The 18,663-nt window shown below is 42.3% G+C and overlaps 1 protein-coding gene across 8 annotated transcripts in view; it reads left to right on the top strand.

Moving 5' to 3' along the window:
• LOC115198262 (multiple PDZ domain protein) overlaps positions 1-18,663 on the top strand; it is a 66,378-nt gene that overhangs the window by 10,973 nt on the left and 36,742 nt on the right. For 6 of the 8 annotated variants that reach the window (XM_029760109.1, XM_029760104.1, XM_029760106.1 and 3 more), the window contains exons 5-20: positions 1,979-2,118; positions 2,520-2,733; positions 3,713-3,841; positions 3,968-4,051; positions 4,243-4,347; positions 4,906-5,008; positions 5,148-5,236; positions 7,809-8,025; positions 10,225-10,305; positions 11,725-11,804; positions 12,145-12,291; positions 13,051-13,221; positions 14,054-14,230; positions 16,237-16,446; positions 17,476-17,607; positions 18,107-18,268. In XM_029760109.1, the coding sequence (XP_029615969.1) occupies positions 1,979-2,118; positions 2,520-2,733; positions 3,713-3,841; positions 3,968-4,051; positions 4,243-4,347; positions 4,906-5,008; positions 5,148-5,236; positions 7,809-8,025; positions 10,225-10,305; positions 11,725-11,804; positions 12,145-12,291; positions 13,051-13,221; positions 14,054-14,230; positions 16,237-16,446; positions 17,476-17,607; positions 18,107-18,268 (2,241 nt within the window). The remainder of the gene's footprint in view (positions 1-1,978; positions 2,119-2,519; positions 2,734-3,712; positions 3,842-3,967; positions 4,052-4,242; positions 4,348-4,905; positions 5,009-5,147; positions 5,237-7,808; positions 8,026-10,224; positions 10,306-11,724; positions 11,805-12,144; positions 12,292-13,050; positions 13,222-14,053; positions 14,231-16,236; positions 16,447-17,475; positions 17,608-18,106; positions 18,269-18,663) is intronic. The other 2 variants (XM_029760103.1, XM_029760107.1) reach the window with 2 other exon arrangements.

The following is an 18,663-nucleotide window of genomic DNA, read 5'->3' as shown; positions in this document are numbered from 1 at the left end:
AGTTGCCACAGAATCAAAATTGGCTATATCGTACAAATCGATGATAACTTGATTTCATTTAAGGTTAGGCACAAGGTTTGCAGTGTGGTTAAGGTTAGATTTTAAATCAGATTTTAAGAAGATACATTTTAGAAATAGGTAGGGTTTAGCCATAATTATGACTTTGTGGATGTGGTAACTAGTGACGACCCAACATGCCACGTGTGGACCGAGGTAATGGAAGACAGATTGGTGGAGCTGTGGAGAGAATGCAGCTTCCTTTTTAATATTAAAAGTTTTCACCTCCAATTCCCTCTGTAGAATATAAGTCCATATTGTATTGGTCTGCCAAACCATTTGTGGGTCCATATTCTGTGCCTCAGTCTCTTTTTTAAAAATGTTTCTGCACATAATAATGTGCACACTTATAAACCAGCTCGCTGTTTGCATGTCGGCATTTTTTTCCCTACGATAACCAACGCAGGGCAGGATCAACTAGGGAATAAATGTGTAATGTGAGCACCCACATCCTGGGGCTGAGGATGGACGGAATGAAAGATTTGGGATAAGGAAACCGGAAAATGTGACCATGTCCAAGTTGTTAAGATTTTAAAAAGTCGTGTAGTGTATGCCTAGCATAACCGCTCCAAAACTTCAATTTTGTTGCTTTTTAGCCATTTTCCTGTAGACTTTATTGTGTGTTTTGGATCATTGTTTTGCTGCATAATCCAGCTGCGCTTCAGTTTCAGCTCACAGATGGATGGCCTGACATTCTCCTGTAGAATTCTCTGATAGAGAGCAGAATTCATTCATGGTTCCTTCTTTTAAGGCAAGTCGTCCAGGTCCTGAGGCAGCAAAGCATCCCAAACCATCACACTACGACCACCATGCTTGATTGTTGGTATGAGGTTCTTGCTGTGGAATGTAGTGTTTGTTTTTCACCAGGCATAATGGGACACTTGTCATCCAAAAAGTTCACTCAAGTTTGCCAATAAGCACCTGGAAGCACCTGAATGATCATCAAGACTCTTGGAAGAATGTTGTATGCAGATGATTCAAAAGTCTAACTTTTTGGACGACAAGTCGTCCAGGACCTATATCAGAGAATACTACAGGAGAATGTCAGGCCATCCGTCTGTGAGCTGAAGCTGAAGTGCAGCTGGGTCATGCAGCAAGACAATGATCCAAAACACACAATCAAGTCTACGTGAAAATGTCTGAAAATAAAAAATGTGGAATGGTCTAGTCCAGATCTAATCCCAATTGAGATGTTGTGGCAGGACTTGAAACTATCAGTTCATGCTTGAAAACCCACAAATGTCGCTGAGTTACAGCAGTTCTGCATGGAAGAGTGGGCCAAAATTCCTCCACAGCAACTTGAGAGACTGTTCAACAACTACAGGAAGTGTTTAGTTGCAGTCATTGCAGCTAAAGGTGGCACAACCAGTTATTGAGTGTAAGGGGGCAATTCATTTTTCACACAGGGGCATTGGGTGTTGTATAACTTTGTTCATGAAATAAATGAAATAAGTATGTAATTGTTGTATTATTTGTTCACTCAGGTTCCTTTTATCTAATATTAGGTTTTGGTTGAAGATCTGATAACATTCAGTATCAAAAATATGCTAAAGTAGAGGCAAATACTTTTTCACAGCACTGTATATTTTTATGAGGCTGCATTTATTAAGAGGCACATATTTCGTTATAAAGTTTTTGTTCCTAATCTGACTTGACTTTTGCACAAATGCTGGCAGTTGGTACTATTTCTGTAGAAATATCTCCAGAAACATCTCTTGATAATCACAAGCAAGGCTGGTTACACTCACAGTCAAGCTAGCTAAATATTCAAAGACATTCCAAGACAAGTGCACGCTACACTACACACTCTTGAGTGACTTCAAATAGACTTCAGAGGAGAGAGTATGTATTTGATGCTGTTGTGAGAGGGGGTAAGGGGAGTGCTAATGCTGAGTGTGTGTGCCCGTGTGTTTGTGTCTAGGGGCGCTACGTGACACACATGGAGCTGGTGAAGCCGCTGTCTGGGGGCCTAGGCTTCAGCGTGGTTGGTCTGAGGAGTGAGAACCGCGGGGAGCTGGGCATCTTCGTCCAGGAGATCCAGCCCGGGAGCGTGGCCCACTGGTATGGGAAAGTTAATAAGGGTCATCCCGGCGAATAGATCTGGTTGAAATTATGTCATTATAACCAGAAACCCAGTTTTTTCCCCCAGTTTTGGCCACTAGGTCAACAGTTGATTATCTAATGTGTTAGTATCTCCCCAAAACCATAGTTGGTGACTACTGACCCATGTCTTTTTCGACCTGCGTCTTTTTTATACAGTGAGATTATTATTCACAGTTCTAAGACTTTCTTGCCCGGCAACTATTCAAGAATGGACTTTGTTACACTGAGGCCACATCCTCATGAACTATGTTTGACCAGAATACATTATATGTTTCTCTCACAAAATAGATGTTTTATCTCAATGCAGTTTACCAATATAAATAATAAACAAATCAATGAGAATCATCCTGTTCCCACAGCGATGGGAATCTGAAGGAGACAGACCAGATCTTGGCCATAAACGGTCAGCCCCTGGACCAGACCGTGACCCACCAGCAGGCCATAGGCATCCTGCAGAGAGCCTCTGAGCATGTGCAGCTTACCGTGGCCAGAGGACCCATCCCTCAGCTGGCCAGCCCCGTGGTGTCTCGCACACCCTCCGCTGCCAGCACCATGTCTGCCCACTCCAGCGCGGTGAGGAGAATGCACACACAGAGGCCTGTGGAAGCATACACATACATAAACACACTAGCACATACACACAAAAAAACTCACATTCTGTACATATGCACAAACATGAACACATTCACATTGTGTACACACACACACACACACACACACTATGGTGTCCCACATTCACAGGGAAGCTAGTGTCATGCATGACCAATCTAGTGTGATGAGAAACAAACAGAAACAAATACACCCCTCATAAACAGACAGTTGTATCATGTTAGCTCACTGGGGAACACACACCACAATATTCAAATTCTGTCTTTGAGCACTTACTTAGACATGCTTTGTCGACTACTACATTTTTTGGGGGGGGCTGGATGTGTCAATGTGTAGTTCATACATGCATAATCTATGAGCAAAATTACTGTCTTACCTCAAACGAAATGTGTTTCTGGAAGCTCTGCTGCGCCATTTCCCCTTCATTTTCCCCCGTTTGGGCCATCCCCTTAGCAATTTGAGTTCAACCAATGAGCTTCAACTTCTCGCCACTTGAGTGACAGCCAGCAAGAGGCACATGATGCACACACAGCAGAGCGAGAGAGAGAGGGCAATGACGTGGTGCACAAATCTGCACATATGTGACGTAGTACGCAATTTTCGGGGACCACTTTTAGGTCGTGAGCGCTACGTTCAGAACTACTGGCTAAAAAGTATGCAAAAGTACCGGAGAATCTCTTTAACTTATTCATTTTAGTTCCTAGTAGAGCAAAGGGACTAAAGAGTGTATCTCCATTGAACCGTGTTCTGGGTAGTTTTCTTTACATCCTTGCAGGTGGTTTCTGGAATGATGTTGCTTCATTTCCTATTCATTAGTCCTTGTTGTTCTCCTTGCGGCCAACCTCTCTTTTGCCCTGAGGGTTACACCCTATATATAGTATGCATCCTGGAATTAATGTTTTGAGGTCCATAGCTGACCCTCACTCTCTGTGTCCCTCCTTAGGCCCACTGGAATCATGTGGAGACCATGGAGCTGGTCAACGACGGGACAGGCCTGGGCTTTGGCATTGTGGGAGGAAAGAACACCGGTGTCATTGTCAAAACCATCCTGCCTGGAGGCATTGCTGATCAGGTGACTTAAATGTCATGGATGCACCACACATTGGTATTTAGAGGATGTGAAAGCAGAAAGCTTGGTTTTTGGAAGACATACCTACTAGTAATAACCAATGACTTTCCTACTGTACTTTGTCCTTAGGATGGGCGTCTGCACAGTGGGGACCACATCCTCACGATTGGGGACACTGACCTTTATGGCATGGGCAGTGAGCAGGTGGCTCAGGTACTAAGACTGGTTTCAGTCTTGTATTGAATTGACTACTGATAATGAGACTTGTCTGAGACTTGACAAAAACGGCTAAATTGTATCCCCGTTGTCCTAATTTGTCTATAGTTCTTTCCAGTATAGCCCTCAGCGACAAGCACACTGTTTAATGTGTAGTGCTGATATCAATTGTATTGTGATTGGTTCAGGTCCTGAGGCAGTGTGGTAACAGAGTGAAGCTGGTCATCACCAGAGGCCCTCCAGAGGAGACCTCCACCGTCCCAATGGTGTTGCCCACTGTCACAGAGCAACAGGTAGGACATGCACATGTTCTCTGTACAGCAGAGGTGTGGGTGGGTCGCTGGTTGGGTGGGTGGGAAGGGGGAGGATTGTGGTGGTTTTATTAGGTTAGTTGAATTAAAATAGTATATTTACATATGACACAGCTGTCCACCGTAGAGGGCCCATGGTTCTGTCTCTTTTTTCCTCCATCTCTCTTCGTCTCAGGGATCCAGTGAGTATAATAATTTCACGTTACATCATCTGGGACTCAGAAGTCACCATTTTCCAAAAGGCTTAGAACTGGAATTTGCTGTCCGTTATGAAGCAGTAATAGCCTTTACCCTTATCAACATAGGAATGAGTTCCATGACTCACTCTCCCAAACTAGACAGTATGTTCAGTCTCCATAACCTTGTTGCTTGATTCATCAAATAAATAACAACTCATCTGGCTGACAGTGATGATACATAGGTGAGGAATGCTTGTTGGTAAATTGGTAACAATTGGCTCCCACGACTCGCCCCCTCTACTGTGCTCTCTGTAGGCCATTTTGTAGAATGTAGAAGCTGACTCACTCTTCCTCTTCACAGGGCTATGAGGAAGAGGAGGCTGAATCGTTCGACGTCGGGCTTACCAAGAACGCCCAGGGTCTGGGAATCACTATCGCCGGCTATGTGGGAGACAAAAATTCCGGTAAGATTTGGCAGTGCTGTTTAATAAGCTTTTGTTTTATTTACTGCAGATTCAGTTAAAGGATGTCTCTTGTACTGTATAAATGATTCTGCTTGTTTTATGAATGTTATCCACACATTGTCATTGTGTCTATTTTCAGAGCCCTCTGGTATTTTTGTGAAAAGTATAACTAAAGACAGTGCAGTAGAGCAAGATGGCCGCATCCATGTTGGGGACCAGATCATAGCAGTAAGTGTCTATTTTAAAAATGTTTACGGACCTTTCAGACTTTATTGAACAGACAGAGAGATTTCTGACTTTATTGAACAGATAGAGAGAGAGTTCTGACTTTATTGAACAGCTACAGTTCTGACTTTATTGAACAGATAGAGAGAGAGAAGTTGACAGTGGGGAAAGAGGTTGTGCAGTAGGCAGGATTCAAACCTATGCCAACACTGTTTCTGTGTGCTGAAGGCAGCAGCCCTAACCGCTAAACCACCCCAGGCCACAATCCTCAACTTTTTGAATAATATGAAATGCACATTTAAATTCCATTCCAAAGTATAAAATAAAGTGTGCAGGGGTATCTCTCATTTTGGATCATTTGGAGCTTTATTTATTTAGATCGGGTATTCCAAAACTGGGGTACGCGCAATACCGTTGGGGGTACGCCAAATAAAAATGTGATTCACAAAAAATCACATTTTCAAACAGTCCATTTGTATTTTCCAACGGGGTTATACATTTGGGCGAGTTTTTTTTCTCGCCTGAGTAGCCTCGTTTCACTGCCAAAAAGGTAATTAAACCATCTAGTGTTCAGCGAAATAACAACACAATGTCAAATACAGGTAATCTAGTCAAATAATTAACATCCAATCACATTAACCATTACTCTCTCGCGGGAATTCCACTAACGGTCCGTATGTAGCCAAACGTAGCTGCTGCTCATGTTGGTATCTGTACTGATGGCGCAAAAGCTGTGGCAGGGAGACATAGTGGAGTGGTAACGAGCGTGCAAGCTGTTGCTCCCAAAGCCACTTGGGTACACTGCAGCATCCACCGAGAGGCTCTTGCTGCCAAGGGAATTCCTGACAGCTTGAAAGACGTTTTGGACACTACAGTGAAAATGGTTAACTTTGTTAAAGCAAGGCCCCTGAACTCTCGTGTATTTTCTGCACTATGCAATGATATGGGCAGCGACCATGTAACGCTGATAACCAGATAACCATGTGCTGGTTATCAAAGGGCAAAGTATTGTCGCGTTTTTTTAAATTGAGAGACGAGCTTAAAGTTTTCTGACCATCATTTTCACTTGTCTTACCGCTTGCATGATGACGAGTTTCTCACACGACTGGCCTATCTGGGTGATGTATTTTCTTGCCTGAATGATCTGAATCTAGGATTACAAGGACTCTCCGCAACTATATTCAATGTGCAGGACAAAATTGAGGCTATGATTAAGAAGTTGGAGCTCTTCTCTGTCTGCATTAACAAGGACAACACACAGGTCTTTCCATCATTGTATGATTTTTTTGTTTGCAAATGGACTCAAGCTTACGGACAATGCCAAATGTGATATAGCGAAGCACCTGAGTGAGTTGGGTGCGCAATTACGCAGGTACTTTCCCGAAACGGATGACACAAACAGCTGGATACATTATCCCTTTCATGCCCTGCCTCCAGTCCACTTACCGATATCTGAACAAGAGAGCCTCATCGAAATTGCAACAAACGGTTCTGTGAAAATTGAATTTAATCAGAAGCCACTGCCAGATTTCTGGATTGGGCTGTGCTCAGAGTATCCTACCTTGGCAAATCGCGCTGTTAAAACACTGATGCCCTTTGCAACCACGTACCTATGTGAGAGTGGATTATCGGCCCTCACTAGCATGAAAACTAAATGTGCATCCTTTCAAGCACACCCTTCTCATTTACCTGTGGTGATTTATTCACAATTTTTGAGGAACAAATAAGGTTTTATATGGTAGATGGTTAAATAAAGAGCAAAATTATTGATTATCATTATATTATTATTCGTGCCCTGGTCCTATAAGAGCTCTTTGTCACTTCCCACAAGCCGGGTTGTGACAAAAACTCACACTCATTCTTGTGTTTAATAAATGTATCATATAGTACGTGTGTGGCAGGCTTACAATGATGGCAAAAAACAACATTTGAGAGTGCGCTGACCTTGGTGCTAGAGGGCGTATGCAGCTGGAGGTTGAATGTTTGAAGGGGTACGGGACTATAAAAAGTTTGGGAACCACTGATTTAGATAATGTGGGGAGAGTAAGGCCCCACATTTGAATAATTTAGCTTCAGTGGAGAGCTATTATTTTAAGTGTTGTTTCTTGAATGGGTATTGAGACGCTGTTCCAATCATCATGCTAAATTGAGCAATTACAATGATTGCAATACCCTTTCTGTGTTACACCGTGATTTGAAGCATGAGAAAATCTTCAATCATGATTTGTTTTCTTTTTGTGATGTATGTTTGTCTGTTGGGCGCGATCATTTATGTGTGTCTGTCTGTGTGTCTGCCTGTGTGTATGGGTGTGTGTCTGCCTGTGTGTCTGCCTGTGTGGCAGCCTGTGTGTATGGGTGTGTACGTGTCTGTGTGCTTGCCTGCCTGTTTGTGTGCTGTCCTATTGACTTGGATAGATAGCTCATGTGGCACAAGGTCTGTTTTAGCATGCACAAAGCCCTCAATGACAATGACCATGCTGGCACAGAAGCCATAATGGCAAAGATGTAAAGAAGAGCCCTCTATCCAACTCTATGATGTATCAATGATCTTTACATGAATGATCACCGCCTGCAGGTGGACGGGATGAATATCCAGGGCTACACCAACCAGCAGGCCGTGGAGGTGCTGAGACACACGGGCCAGACGGTTCACCTGAAGCTGGTCAGAAGTGGCTTCCGTCCAGAGGACATCCCACCCGCTGTGGTGCCCAGTGTGATCGTACTTCCACCAACCCCAGGGGGCCAAGACCCCACACTGGAGAGAACAGATGTTGTGGACACCACCGCTCAAGGTACCAGTGGACGAAGGGCGTGGGCCGTGTTCATTAGGCACAGAATGGAAGAAAATGGACTGAAACAGGGAGAGACTGCCTTAGTGCTGTCCCCGACCCCAAAAAATCTTGGTCGACCAAGAGTTGTCTGTTCTTTCAACCAATTAATTGGTCAAAATTTGTAAATGTGTATTTGTCCATATAAAGACACACCTTATGTGTTTTAATAAAATCAAAAATCAGCTATATGCACTGAGCTTGTCTGATGCTTTAAGCACGCTGTTTGATGAAATAATGAAGACACACAAATTACTTTAGATGGAGTCCGACCAAAATTGATTGGATTGTGCTGGGCCCGGCTCAGACTCGCTACGCTGTGTGCGCTGTGTTATTTATATATATTTTTACAGCTCTCCTCCCAGCTGCAGCAACCACCACAGAACATCAATAGTGTTTATCACACAGTCTGTGATGCTGAAGCTGCAACATAATTACAGCCATTTCTGAGGCTTTTCTAACAAACCAAAAAGTGTAAAGACTTTATTACAGCATAGCAAATGTTAAAAACAGCACAATTTGGGAAATTACTTTATTCCGTCATGTTGTGGTTGCATGAGGCTTGGAGCTCACAAAATCAGTAGGCTATTAACCAAACACTCAAACAGGGAACAGAAGCAGAATCTGTCTTATTTCTTATCGTTCTCAACATCAATATGCTGGTTAACTTTGCTATTATGCACATAGCAACATGGTCTAGGAAAAGGCGCCAATTCAACAGCGCACTGATGTTTCAGAACTGCGGACAGCAACCGCTGTCCAATGCCGAAGAAAGCGCATTTGTTTTAAACTAATATTATTTGTATTAATGTTGCGCCATTGTTCTTACACAGTATAACCAAATACAATTTCAGTAGCACATGTCTTAGAGTGATGGACTGTGCCATCCCCATGTCCTCCACAATGGATTTGTCCACTCAGACAGGCGCGAATCAGACAGGTGTCTTGTGCACCATGAAGAACATTTTTTTTTTTGCGACTGACTGCTCGATTAAAGAGATCTCGGTCGACCAAACAATCGACCAGTCGACTAAATGGGGTCAGCTCTAGACTACCTGGATTTGTCCAATAAAAAAAAAACATTCACAAAGTGCTTTAAATGTTTTCCGTGGCGTGCCCTAATGATCCTGACCATGGCAACTGCATCTTTGATTAACAGTCACAAATACCTCCTATAACAGTAGTCTATAGTCAAGCAAAACACATTTTTATTCCATATACATTTACATGTTAGTCATTAAGCAGACGCTCTTATCCAGAGTGACTTACAGGAGCTATTAGGGTTAAGTGCCTTGCTCAAGGACACAGGAGATCGTACTCTGACATTATCCTTCATTCATACATTATTGAAATGGACCTACACCCTAGACAAAATCCAGATTTACCTGATTTTTATGTAGTCCTGGTGCCGTATGCATCAAGTGTCTCAGAGTGCTGATTTAGGATCAGTTTTGCCTTTTAGATGACAATGATTAAGGTTACATGGACAGGGAAGACCAGATCCTTGACCAATACACATATATTCTGAGAAGCTTGATACACACAACCCCTGATCACGTCCCTGGTGACGCTGCAGGGCTGTGCCCACTTGACGACAGTACACATACCACAACAATGCCCTACTTGAATGGCCTCCATCTGTGTTAGGATGGGAAAGGGACTTCTACTTAAACCCTCTCACCACAACCACAGCTCCAGATTTAGAAGGCAGCGCCCTCCGCCCTGCTTTGGAAACCCTGAACTCATTTAGCCTGTAATTGGGCCAGTGTCATAAGAACCTTAGGCGTAGGAAAATGCATTACAACACATACACACACGTGCTTGCACACGCACACACACACACATCACACACACACATACACACACAGGCAGACTCACGCATACTGCCAATAATAACACAACCCGTAACGACATAGCCAGCATGTTCAAAGCCGGAACCAGGAGGAACTAAAGCAGACTTCTACACATGTTTCTGCGATGTGTGTCTGTGTGTGTGTGTGTGTGTGTATGTGTATATTAACCATACAAGACACAATGCACAACCCATGACATCATAGCCATCATGTTTCGGGCTAGGAGCAAGATGACTTAACCAAGAGCTCTACAAGTGTGTTGTGTGTGAATGTGTGTATTAACTTGTTTGTATTGTGTACTCCGGTGCAGGTGAGAAACAGTACCAGGCATTGAGTGGGGAATCGGATGTCTCCACTGTGAAGGATCAGTTAACTAAGAACACCAGAGACGGTAAGTCAATCCACCCCCCTGTTATCTGGGATCCGTTACTAAGCACAGTGGTAGAGATAATGGATCGCAATCTGTTTTAAAATATGCTACTGTCGCGATGACTGGTTTTAGGCTACTGTGTATTTCAAGAGATTTTCAGTAGCCCTTTATTCGGATAGTCCATCTGTAGATGCTCAACAAACTATCAATGAATGTCTATATATGTTTTTCCTATTGTAATTCAACGGAATGTTGTTGAAACGTTTTTGATCTTCTGCTGATAGTTTGTTGAGCGTCTACAGATGGACTATAGACTGTGCATGTAGAGCATAAGGGTCTGTATGTTGTTTTTATTGCATAAAAGGACAGATGAACGATGCCTTTGAAGTGATTCTTAAATTACTTTTTCAAGTAGTGCGTTTGGAGTTGTCTAACTGTAGCCTACCGCTTGCTGTGTGTCATTTAGTCGGAATCAGATGGGACGTAGCAGTTGGCTGAATGTACTGTAATCAAATTTTATTAGTCACATGCGCCGAATACAACAGGTGTAAACCTGACAGTGAAATGCTTACTTACAAGCCCCTAACCAACAATGCAGTTTAAAAAATACGGATAAGAAATAAATGTAACAAGTAATTAGAGAGCAGCAGTAAAATAACAATAGCGAGACTATACACAGGGGGGGTACCGGTACAGAGTCAATGTGCAGGGGCACTGGTTCGTTGAGGTAATATGTACATGTAGGTAGAGTTATTAAAGTGACTCTGCATAGATGATAACAACAGAGTAGCAGTGGTGTAAAAGAGGAGGTGGGGCAATGCAAATAGTCTGGGTTGCCATTTGATTAGATGTTCAGGAGTCTTATGGCTTGGGGGTAGAAGCTGTTTAAAAGCCTCTTGGACCTAGACTTGGCGCTCCGGTACCGCTTGCCGTGCGGTAGCAGAGAGAACAATCTATGACTAGGGTGGCTGGAGTCGTTGACAATTTTTAGGGCCTTCCTCTGACACCGCCTGGTATAGAGGTCCTGGATGGCAGGAAGCTTGGCCCCAGTGATGTACTGGGCCGTTTGCACTACCCTCTGTAGTGCCTTGCGGTCGGAGGCCGAGCAGTTGCCATACCAGGCAGTGATGCAACCAGTCAGTATGCTCTCGATGGTGCAGCTGTAGAACCTTTTGAGGATCTGAGGATCCATGCCAAATCTTTTCAGTCTCCTGAGGGGGAATAGGTTTTGTCGTGCCCTCTTCACAACTGTCTTGGCGTGCGACTGTCTGTTGGTTTCATAGTTACGTTTTAAATAGGTTAGTATTATATTTCTGTGTTTTAAGGAGCTAAGATAACAGTATGAGTCATTTCGTTGTAATCATGTGGGACACGGCAGTTGGCTGAATGTAATTTAACTTCATATTCTATTTAAGTCCATATTATATTGCTGTTTTTAAGAAGCAAAGCTAACAGAGGATGAAGAGTTGGAGCTGATGAAGAAGTGGCAGGAGACGCTCGGCCCCAGCAACAAAGTAGTGGTTAGTAAACAGAAAAAACATTCATCCAAGCCCAGTTTGTCGCCACTTAATGATACATACTGTAGTTCTATTTTTTCCTGTTTTATACACATTCTTTTGGCATTTTATGGATGGACATGCACTGTTTGCAGAATAAAAACACTGTTGTATTTGTCATCAATGGAAAATGTCAAAACATTGGTCAGAAAAAAAACTCCCCAACCATATTGCCACACTATGTAAATGTAATGCTGACTGTGAAAGGAAAATTGAATAAAATGTGTGAAAGCGGGATTTTCTGGAGAGAATTTTATTTGTAATTTTTTCATGCCAACTGAGTTGTATCCACCTGTTGTGCCAGATTGCCCAGGTGGAGAAGTTCAGTGAGAGCAGTGGTCTGGGCATCAGTCTGGAGGCCAACAACGGGCACCACTACATCCGCTCTGTCCTGCCCGAGGGGCCAGTGGGCCGCTGTGGGAAACTCATCAGTGGGGATGAACTGCTCGAGGTAAAGGACACCGCCAATAGCATATTGAATCGGCAAAATGAATACACCCCTGGTGAACAACAGTTAGCCTGGAACTTACTTACTGCTGTAACAATGTGCGCTGGGAGTCGGGAAGCAAGTTCAGGGAGTGCATAATTTAATAAACAAATGAATAAAACAAGAAACACGAACAACACACAGACAGGAAACTGAAACAGAAACAATGATGCCTGGGGAAGGAACCAACGGTAGGTGACATACAGTTGAAGTTGGAAGTTTACATACACCTTAGCCAAATACATTTAAACTCAGTTTTTCACAATTCCTGACATTTAATCCTAGTACAAATTCGCTGTCTTAGGTCAGTTAGGATCACCACTTTATTTTGAGAATGTGACATGTCAGAATAATAGTAGAGAGAATTATTTATTTCAGCTTTTATTTCTTTCATCATATTCCCAGTGGGTCAGAAGTTTACATACACTCAATTAGTATTTGATAGCATTGCCTTTAAATTGTTTAACTTGGGTCAAATGTTTCGGGTAGCCTTCCACAAGCTTCCCACAATAAGAGCTGGTGTAACTGAGTCAGGTTTGTAGGCCTCCTTGCTCGCACACGCTTTTTCAGTTCTGCCCACAAATTTTCTATAGGATTGTGGTAAGGGCTTTGTGATGGCCACTCCAATACCTTGACTTGACTTTGTTGTCAAGGCATGAATCCCAGCCTGACTCAATATGAGTGTTGACCATTGGATGTGTGCGTCCACCCCTCTCCATCCAGGTCAATGGAATATCCCTGATTGGTGAGACCCACAAGGAAGTGGTGAGGATTCTGAAGGAGCTTCCTGTCTGTGTCTACATGGCCTGCTCTAGGCCCGCCCCTCTCCTTCAGAGTGACAGGGATTCTGGCCAAACAGGGTTGGATGAATTTTCCACCGAACCTAAAATTAAGGTAATTTCCCTACACTGATGCACAAAACGTGTACTATATCCATGTATAGTATATGCTATTGACATCACCATTGGTTCATGTTTTTTAAACGGTCAGTTTTTGAGTTACTATTATAGTCATTGCATTGCATAGTCATTAATTACGAGCCTCCACATAATGCAATCTAACATGCATGGTTGGGGACAACTCTGTTTTCAACCATATAATTCAGTCATTTCAGCAAATTAATTGTTCAGGAAGTTATTAAAAACTGAATGAAAGCCAGAAAGCCCTTCATAAAATGGTGGCTGCTGGACATACAGTAGCACACAGTAAACAGTGTTTCCCCCCACCCCTTGATACTGAATGGCTAATATAATTGGGAATGAACATCATTAAGTCCTCCTACTTGACTCATCCACCCTCATTATTTTAGCACAGTCTGTCCAATGCTCTGCCGGGCCTCCAGACTGCTAACAATAAAGGATTAAGATTTAGGATTAGGAAGGACTCTGACCGTTCATTAATACCAATCCATCTAAAGTAATACCTCAGATCATTTGACAATGCATGGGATACAAGAGATAGTAGCCAGGGAGCTACACAAAGCTAACCTTCAAAGGAAACCTGCTTTCAGATGATTTTTGAGGGATATCTCCTCAGCTCTTCAGCTGCATGAGTTCAGGTAAAAAACACAACATACAGCACTTCTGCTGCCTAGCATCCAAAGATTCCCTTTGATGTGCTGCCAAAAAACGTACAAAATGAAACTAGCGGAGAACTAGGAGCCTATGGGCTCGGAGTGAGTCAGGAATGCGTGCGCAGGGATGATATCGAGGGTATTTGTCTGTAGATACAGGGAGACCTCAGCAGTTTCCTGGTACCCGGAGGTTCCGAGGGGGCGGCAACAAGGGAAAATGTGACGGAGGAGAGTCTGGGAGCTCCTTTGGCCATGTGGGAGACGGAAATACAGGACATCGAGCTGGAGAAGGGAGAGAGTGGACTGGGATTCAGCATCTTGGACTACCAGGTGGGAATTCTGAATGGGAATTCTACTTGCTAGCAGGATTGGGGAGTAACAGATTACATGTAACCAGTTATATGTAAACGATTACACAAAAACAAACTGTAATCCATTACGTTACCAGTAAAAATATTGTAATCAGATTACAGATACTTTTGAAAAATAGATGATTACTTCTAGGATTACTTTTAAATTAAAAAAGGATGTTTGCGTAGAAATTCTTTGACACCTTTCTTTTTTCTCAATAAAATCCAAATCAGTATTGCAAAAAGTATGTTTGTTCAGCCTGAGCAAGTCTGACCACAAGTCAGAGACCACTATGATGACACACCAAATGCGTTTTATGGTTTGAGGGAAAATAACAGGAAAAGGTTTTTGTAGGCTTCAGTCCAAGGTATGTCTTCCAATTGTGCGACTGCTGTTGGTATCCAAAGATTATCCAACTTGAATAAACACTTGGGGGTAAAGACGACAGCAGTGATGTAGCCTACGGTCGAAACGGATATCACTTATTGATATCTACATAGGGCATTGATGTGAATCACACTGCTGCTCTCTCATTTAGCTGTTTGTGCCTTACGGATTGTGGTTGTTGTGGATGGCTGTTCACAAATGTAGGCTATATGAGGATTTTAACCCAATAATTGTTGAATTGAAGAAGTTAAACTGCCTATTAAGCATTGTTTTTGCGACCAGTGGACAGCCAGTGGAAAATGACTCTTGCAACAGCTGCATAGTGCAGATCCCATCCTTTGGAATAAACTTTTTTTCCCTAACTTCTCCATGGTATTGTGCTCCATACTGTGGGGCTTTTATTGCTCAATCTAGAAATGAAATGAATGCATTCACTACTGTAAGTCGCTCTGGATAAGAGCGTCTGCTAAACGACTAAAATGTAATGTAAATGTAATCTAATTCGTGCTGATTCAAAAACCTATGTCCATAGGCCTAACGGACACATCCTCAAACTCGTGCCCTTTTGGTAGACTTAAACTGCTGCAAATTATAGAGATTTTAAAGTGTCACCAACAAACTATTTAAACAATAGGCCTATAACAAATGGAACCTATGGCATACATGTCTCACTTTTCAGTAGTGCCCAAAGCATGCCATTCTATGAGAGCAGTATTTCTCGAAACAATGAGTCCAATCAGTCCTCTACGACAACAAAATCATAAACAACAGAGTAGGCTAATAATGATTTGGCTAATCTATAATTCCATATTTCCAAGTCCTATTTTTGAAGATCATGGGGTAATAAATGAATTGTAATTACTGGAAATCTGTCCGACTTTGGTTTTTAATGTAAAGATATAACCTAATCATATTATTATCTGTAGTAACAAAGGATGGGTGAGAAGAAGCCCACATAACCGTCCCATAAAGTCAAATGTAACATCCGTTTATGGCAAGCTATGTAAACTCTAACATTGATTTATCCAGCAATAGATGTCATTCAATTGGAAATATACTTTTTTGTCTTCTTCTAATGGCTCTTAAGGGGAAAGTAATTTAAAAGTAACTGAAAGTAATACGATTACGTTACTGAGTTTTGGTAATCCCAAAGTTACGTTACTGATTACAATTATGGACAGGTAACTAGTAATTGTAACGGATTACATTTAGAAAATAATCTACCCAACCCCGCTTGCTAGTCAAGTGTGATTTTTCCCAAATGATAGAATTTACTTATTACTTATCATTCACTTCAATTAGTTGTTGTTGTAGGTCGTTTCTGTCTTCTTACTTTGGGAGGAAGTGGTCATGTGTGCTTTAGGACCTTTGCCCTCTGGGAAATGAAGTTCAACAAATAGCATAATTGACTAATTACACTGTAATGCGCTGTATTTTTAAACTAAATTGTTTACTCTTAGTTTCGAACACCTGATATACAGAACATTCAGAATAAACAAATCCTCCAACTGAAAGTACATAATAGATTGTAGTCCTTATTGTATGAGATTATCTGTCGAGTGCGTCCATTGACTTCACTGACACAGATCTTGTAATAGGACCCAATGGATCCGGCAAAGACGGTGATCGTGATTCGCTCTCTGGTGCCAGAAGGAGTGGCCGAACGGGATGGCAGGCTTTTGCCAGGCGACCGGCTCATGTTCGTCAATAGCACCAATCTGGACAACGCCAGTCTGGAGGAAGCCGTCCAGGCACTGAAGGGGGCCAACATCGGCATGGTTCACATTGGGGTGGCCAAGCCACTGCCTGTAAGGGAACCCTATTGTGATTTTTGTCCTAAAGAGAGGCTGGTGTGTGTGTATTTGTGTGTGTGTGTGTGTGTGTGCGGGGAGGGGGTGGGGGTGCAATGTGTTCTGTGTGCCCGTGTGTGTTATATGTTTGTGTGTGCGTTTTCTCTCTGGTGTGTGGCCACCCAATAATGAGGGCTCATCTTACAGATGGCTTGTATTATTCATGCTGATAAGGCAGTAGAGTTTGGCTGCATGCTGACTCAACTCCAATCTCCCTGACAACAGCATAAGGCAGGACAAACATCCCTGCCCTTTGTGTCATATTGCTTGGACTCCTTGTATATAAATTCCTTGAGGCAGCTGTTAAAAAAAGTGGTTGTTCACAAACACATTCACCACCTGAGGGATTTCTAGTCTGTTTTCTGTGAAAATTGGCCGCATTCTTTCAGCTTTAAAGTTACATTTCTCTCTCTTGGGCTTGACATTATGATGAGAACATACAGTAAGTTCTGGTTCTGGGATGTCAAGGTTATTGGAGGTCGGGTGGATTACATTGTCTTTGGGAAGCCTCTGCGGAGTTATCAAGCTTTCCTGGAATGTAGGGGGGGGTTGTTGTATTGCTTCTCCAAATTGAGTTTGATTCTCCAATACCTTCTCCAATTTCTCCCTCTTTTCTTTATCTATCTCTCTCGCGCTCTCTCTCTCTGGGCATCGTATTAGACAAAATCAAGAGCAAAAGGTCATTTTAAAGCAAAGCTGTGGCAACACCTTTGGAAATCGAATAACCATGTATACATTTCTACCGAAATATTACCTTGTGATGTAGTCTGAGATTCAGCCCGTGATTCCTAACTACAGACAAAACCATGGAGACCAAATCAAGCCGTTAAAACACATGCTTTTCGCTACTAACAACCTCATTTATATTTTTTAACAACCCAACTACAATCATATTTGACTAGAAATTTGAAACCTGTAGACAATGATTGGAATTTCCTCAGTATTATTTTCTGGGGATTTTTCCCATTTCCTGCCCTGTCTCCACAGCCATACAATGAAGAGGACAGTCCGTCGTCATCCTCTGGAATCAGTTTTTTTTTATCTTCAACACTGCTGGTTAAAGAAAGCGATGAGGAGGAGCCAGCGGAGGACCACCTTTTCCGGGCAGAGCCTGCATTGGTTAGTCGCCGTTGTGGACAAGTACAAAATATGTATGCACAAAAAAGTAAAAAGACGAAAAAGTACAACAACAAAATTGCGCTCACTACTGTAAGTCGCTCTGGATAAGAGTCAGAAATGTAAATGTAAATTAACCAATGAAATTGAGGGACAAGAAAAAACGACCAATCAAAATTAACGACACAAAATAACCATTGTAACTTTAAAATGCATCCTTTAAAATCTTGTATCAAGTGCATTTAATTTAATGCAAAACTCAATAGTATCTAATCAAAATTTAGCCACAAAAAAACAAGACAAACATTTTATGGAGCATCACTCGACTAAACACTCTGAGACACAATGGGAAAGAGCAACAATGTCCAATATCGGATTTAGAATATCCTTTACAAATAGCTCTCATGGCACTAACAAAGCTATCCGTGAATGGATAGCTCATCCCTGGCATAGAGAGATATATTCACCATCTAATTCACTACATTCATATTCTTTGGTGCAGATTGACTCCAATGAGGGAGACCTGACCGATGAGAGGGCATTGGATCATCGCTTCTCTGGCGATGAGGATGACACTTTACAGGCTTCCATGATCGCCCTCCACGGCAGCACCTGCAGCGCCGATATGGACTACCAGACCACCTTGCAGTCCTCCACACCCAAAGTAGGCCAACAAACGTGTACTGTGGTCAGCTGAGTCAATTTTAAAGCCATTACAGTCAGCAATTTCAAGAAAGCTTGTTACAATGCAAAAACAGTATCTGTTCCCTGTCATTTGTTTGAATTTCACTGAAGCAAGCTGCTGCCCTTTTCACTAAGAAAACTCCTTGCGTAATCAAAATAAGTTGCTTATTTTATCATACGAGGTTGACATTAGAAGTGCTGCGCTATAATTGTTTGACTACTTCAAACTGTCAGCTATATTGAAGTGATAAAATGTTTATGTAGTTTTTAGCCCCTTCTTTGTATGCATTTAGCTTGTTTTTGTCTCACATTTTGCATAAGCTTGTAGATCATTGTCACTCTCCAGAGTCCTACCTCCAGAGTCCTTATGTATGA

The sequence above is a fragment of the Salmo trutta genome, chromosome 8 (assembly GCF_901001165.1).
Source record: "Salmo trutta chromosome 8, fSalTru1.1, whole genome shotgun sequence".
NCBI classification, from domain to species: Eukaryota; Metazoa; Chordata; class Actinopteri; order Salmoniformes; family Salmonidae; genus Salmo; species Salmo trutta.
Note: the sequence above shows the minus strand (reverse complement) of the source record. Positions and strands in the feature narration are given on the sequence as shown.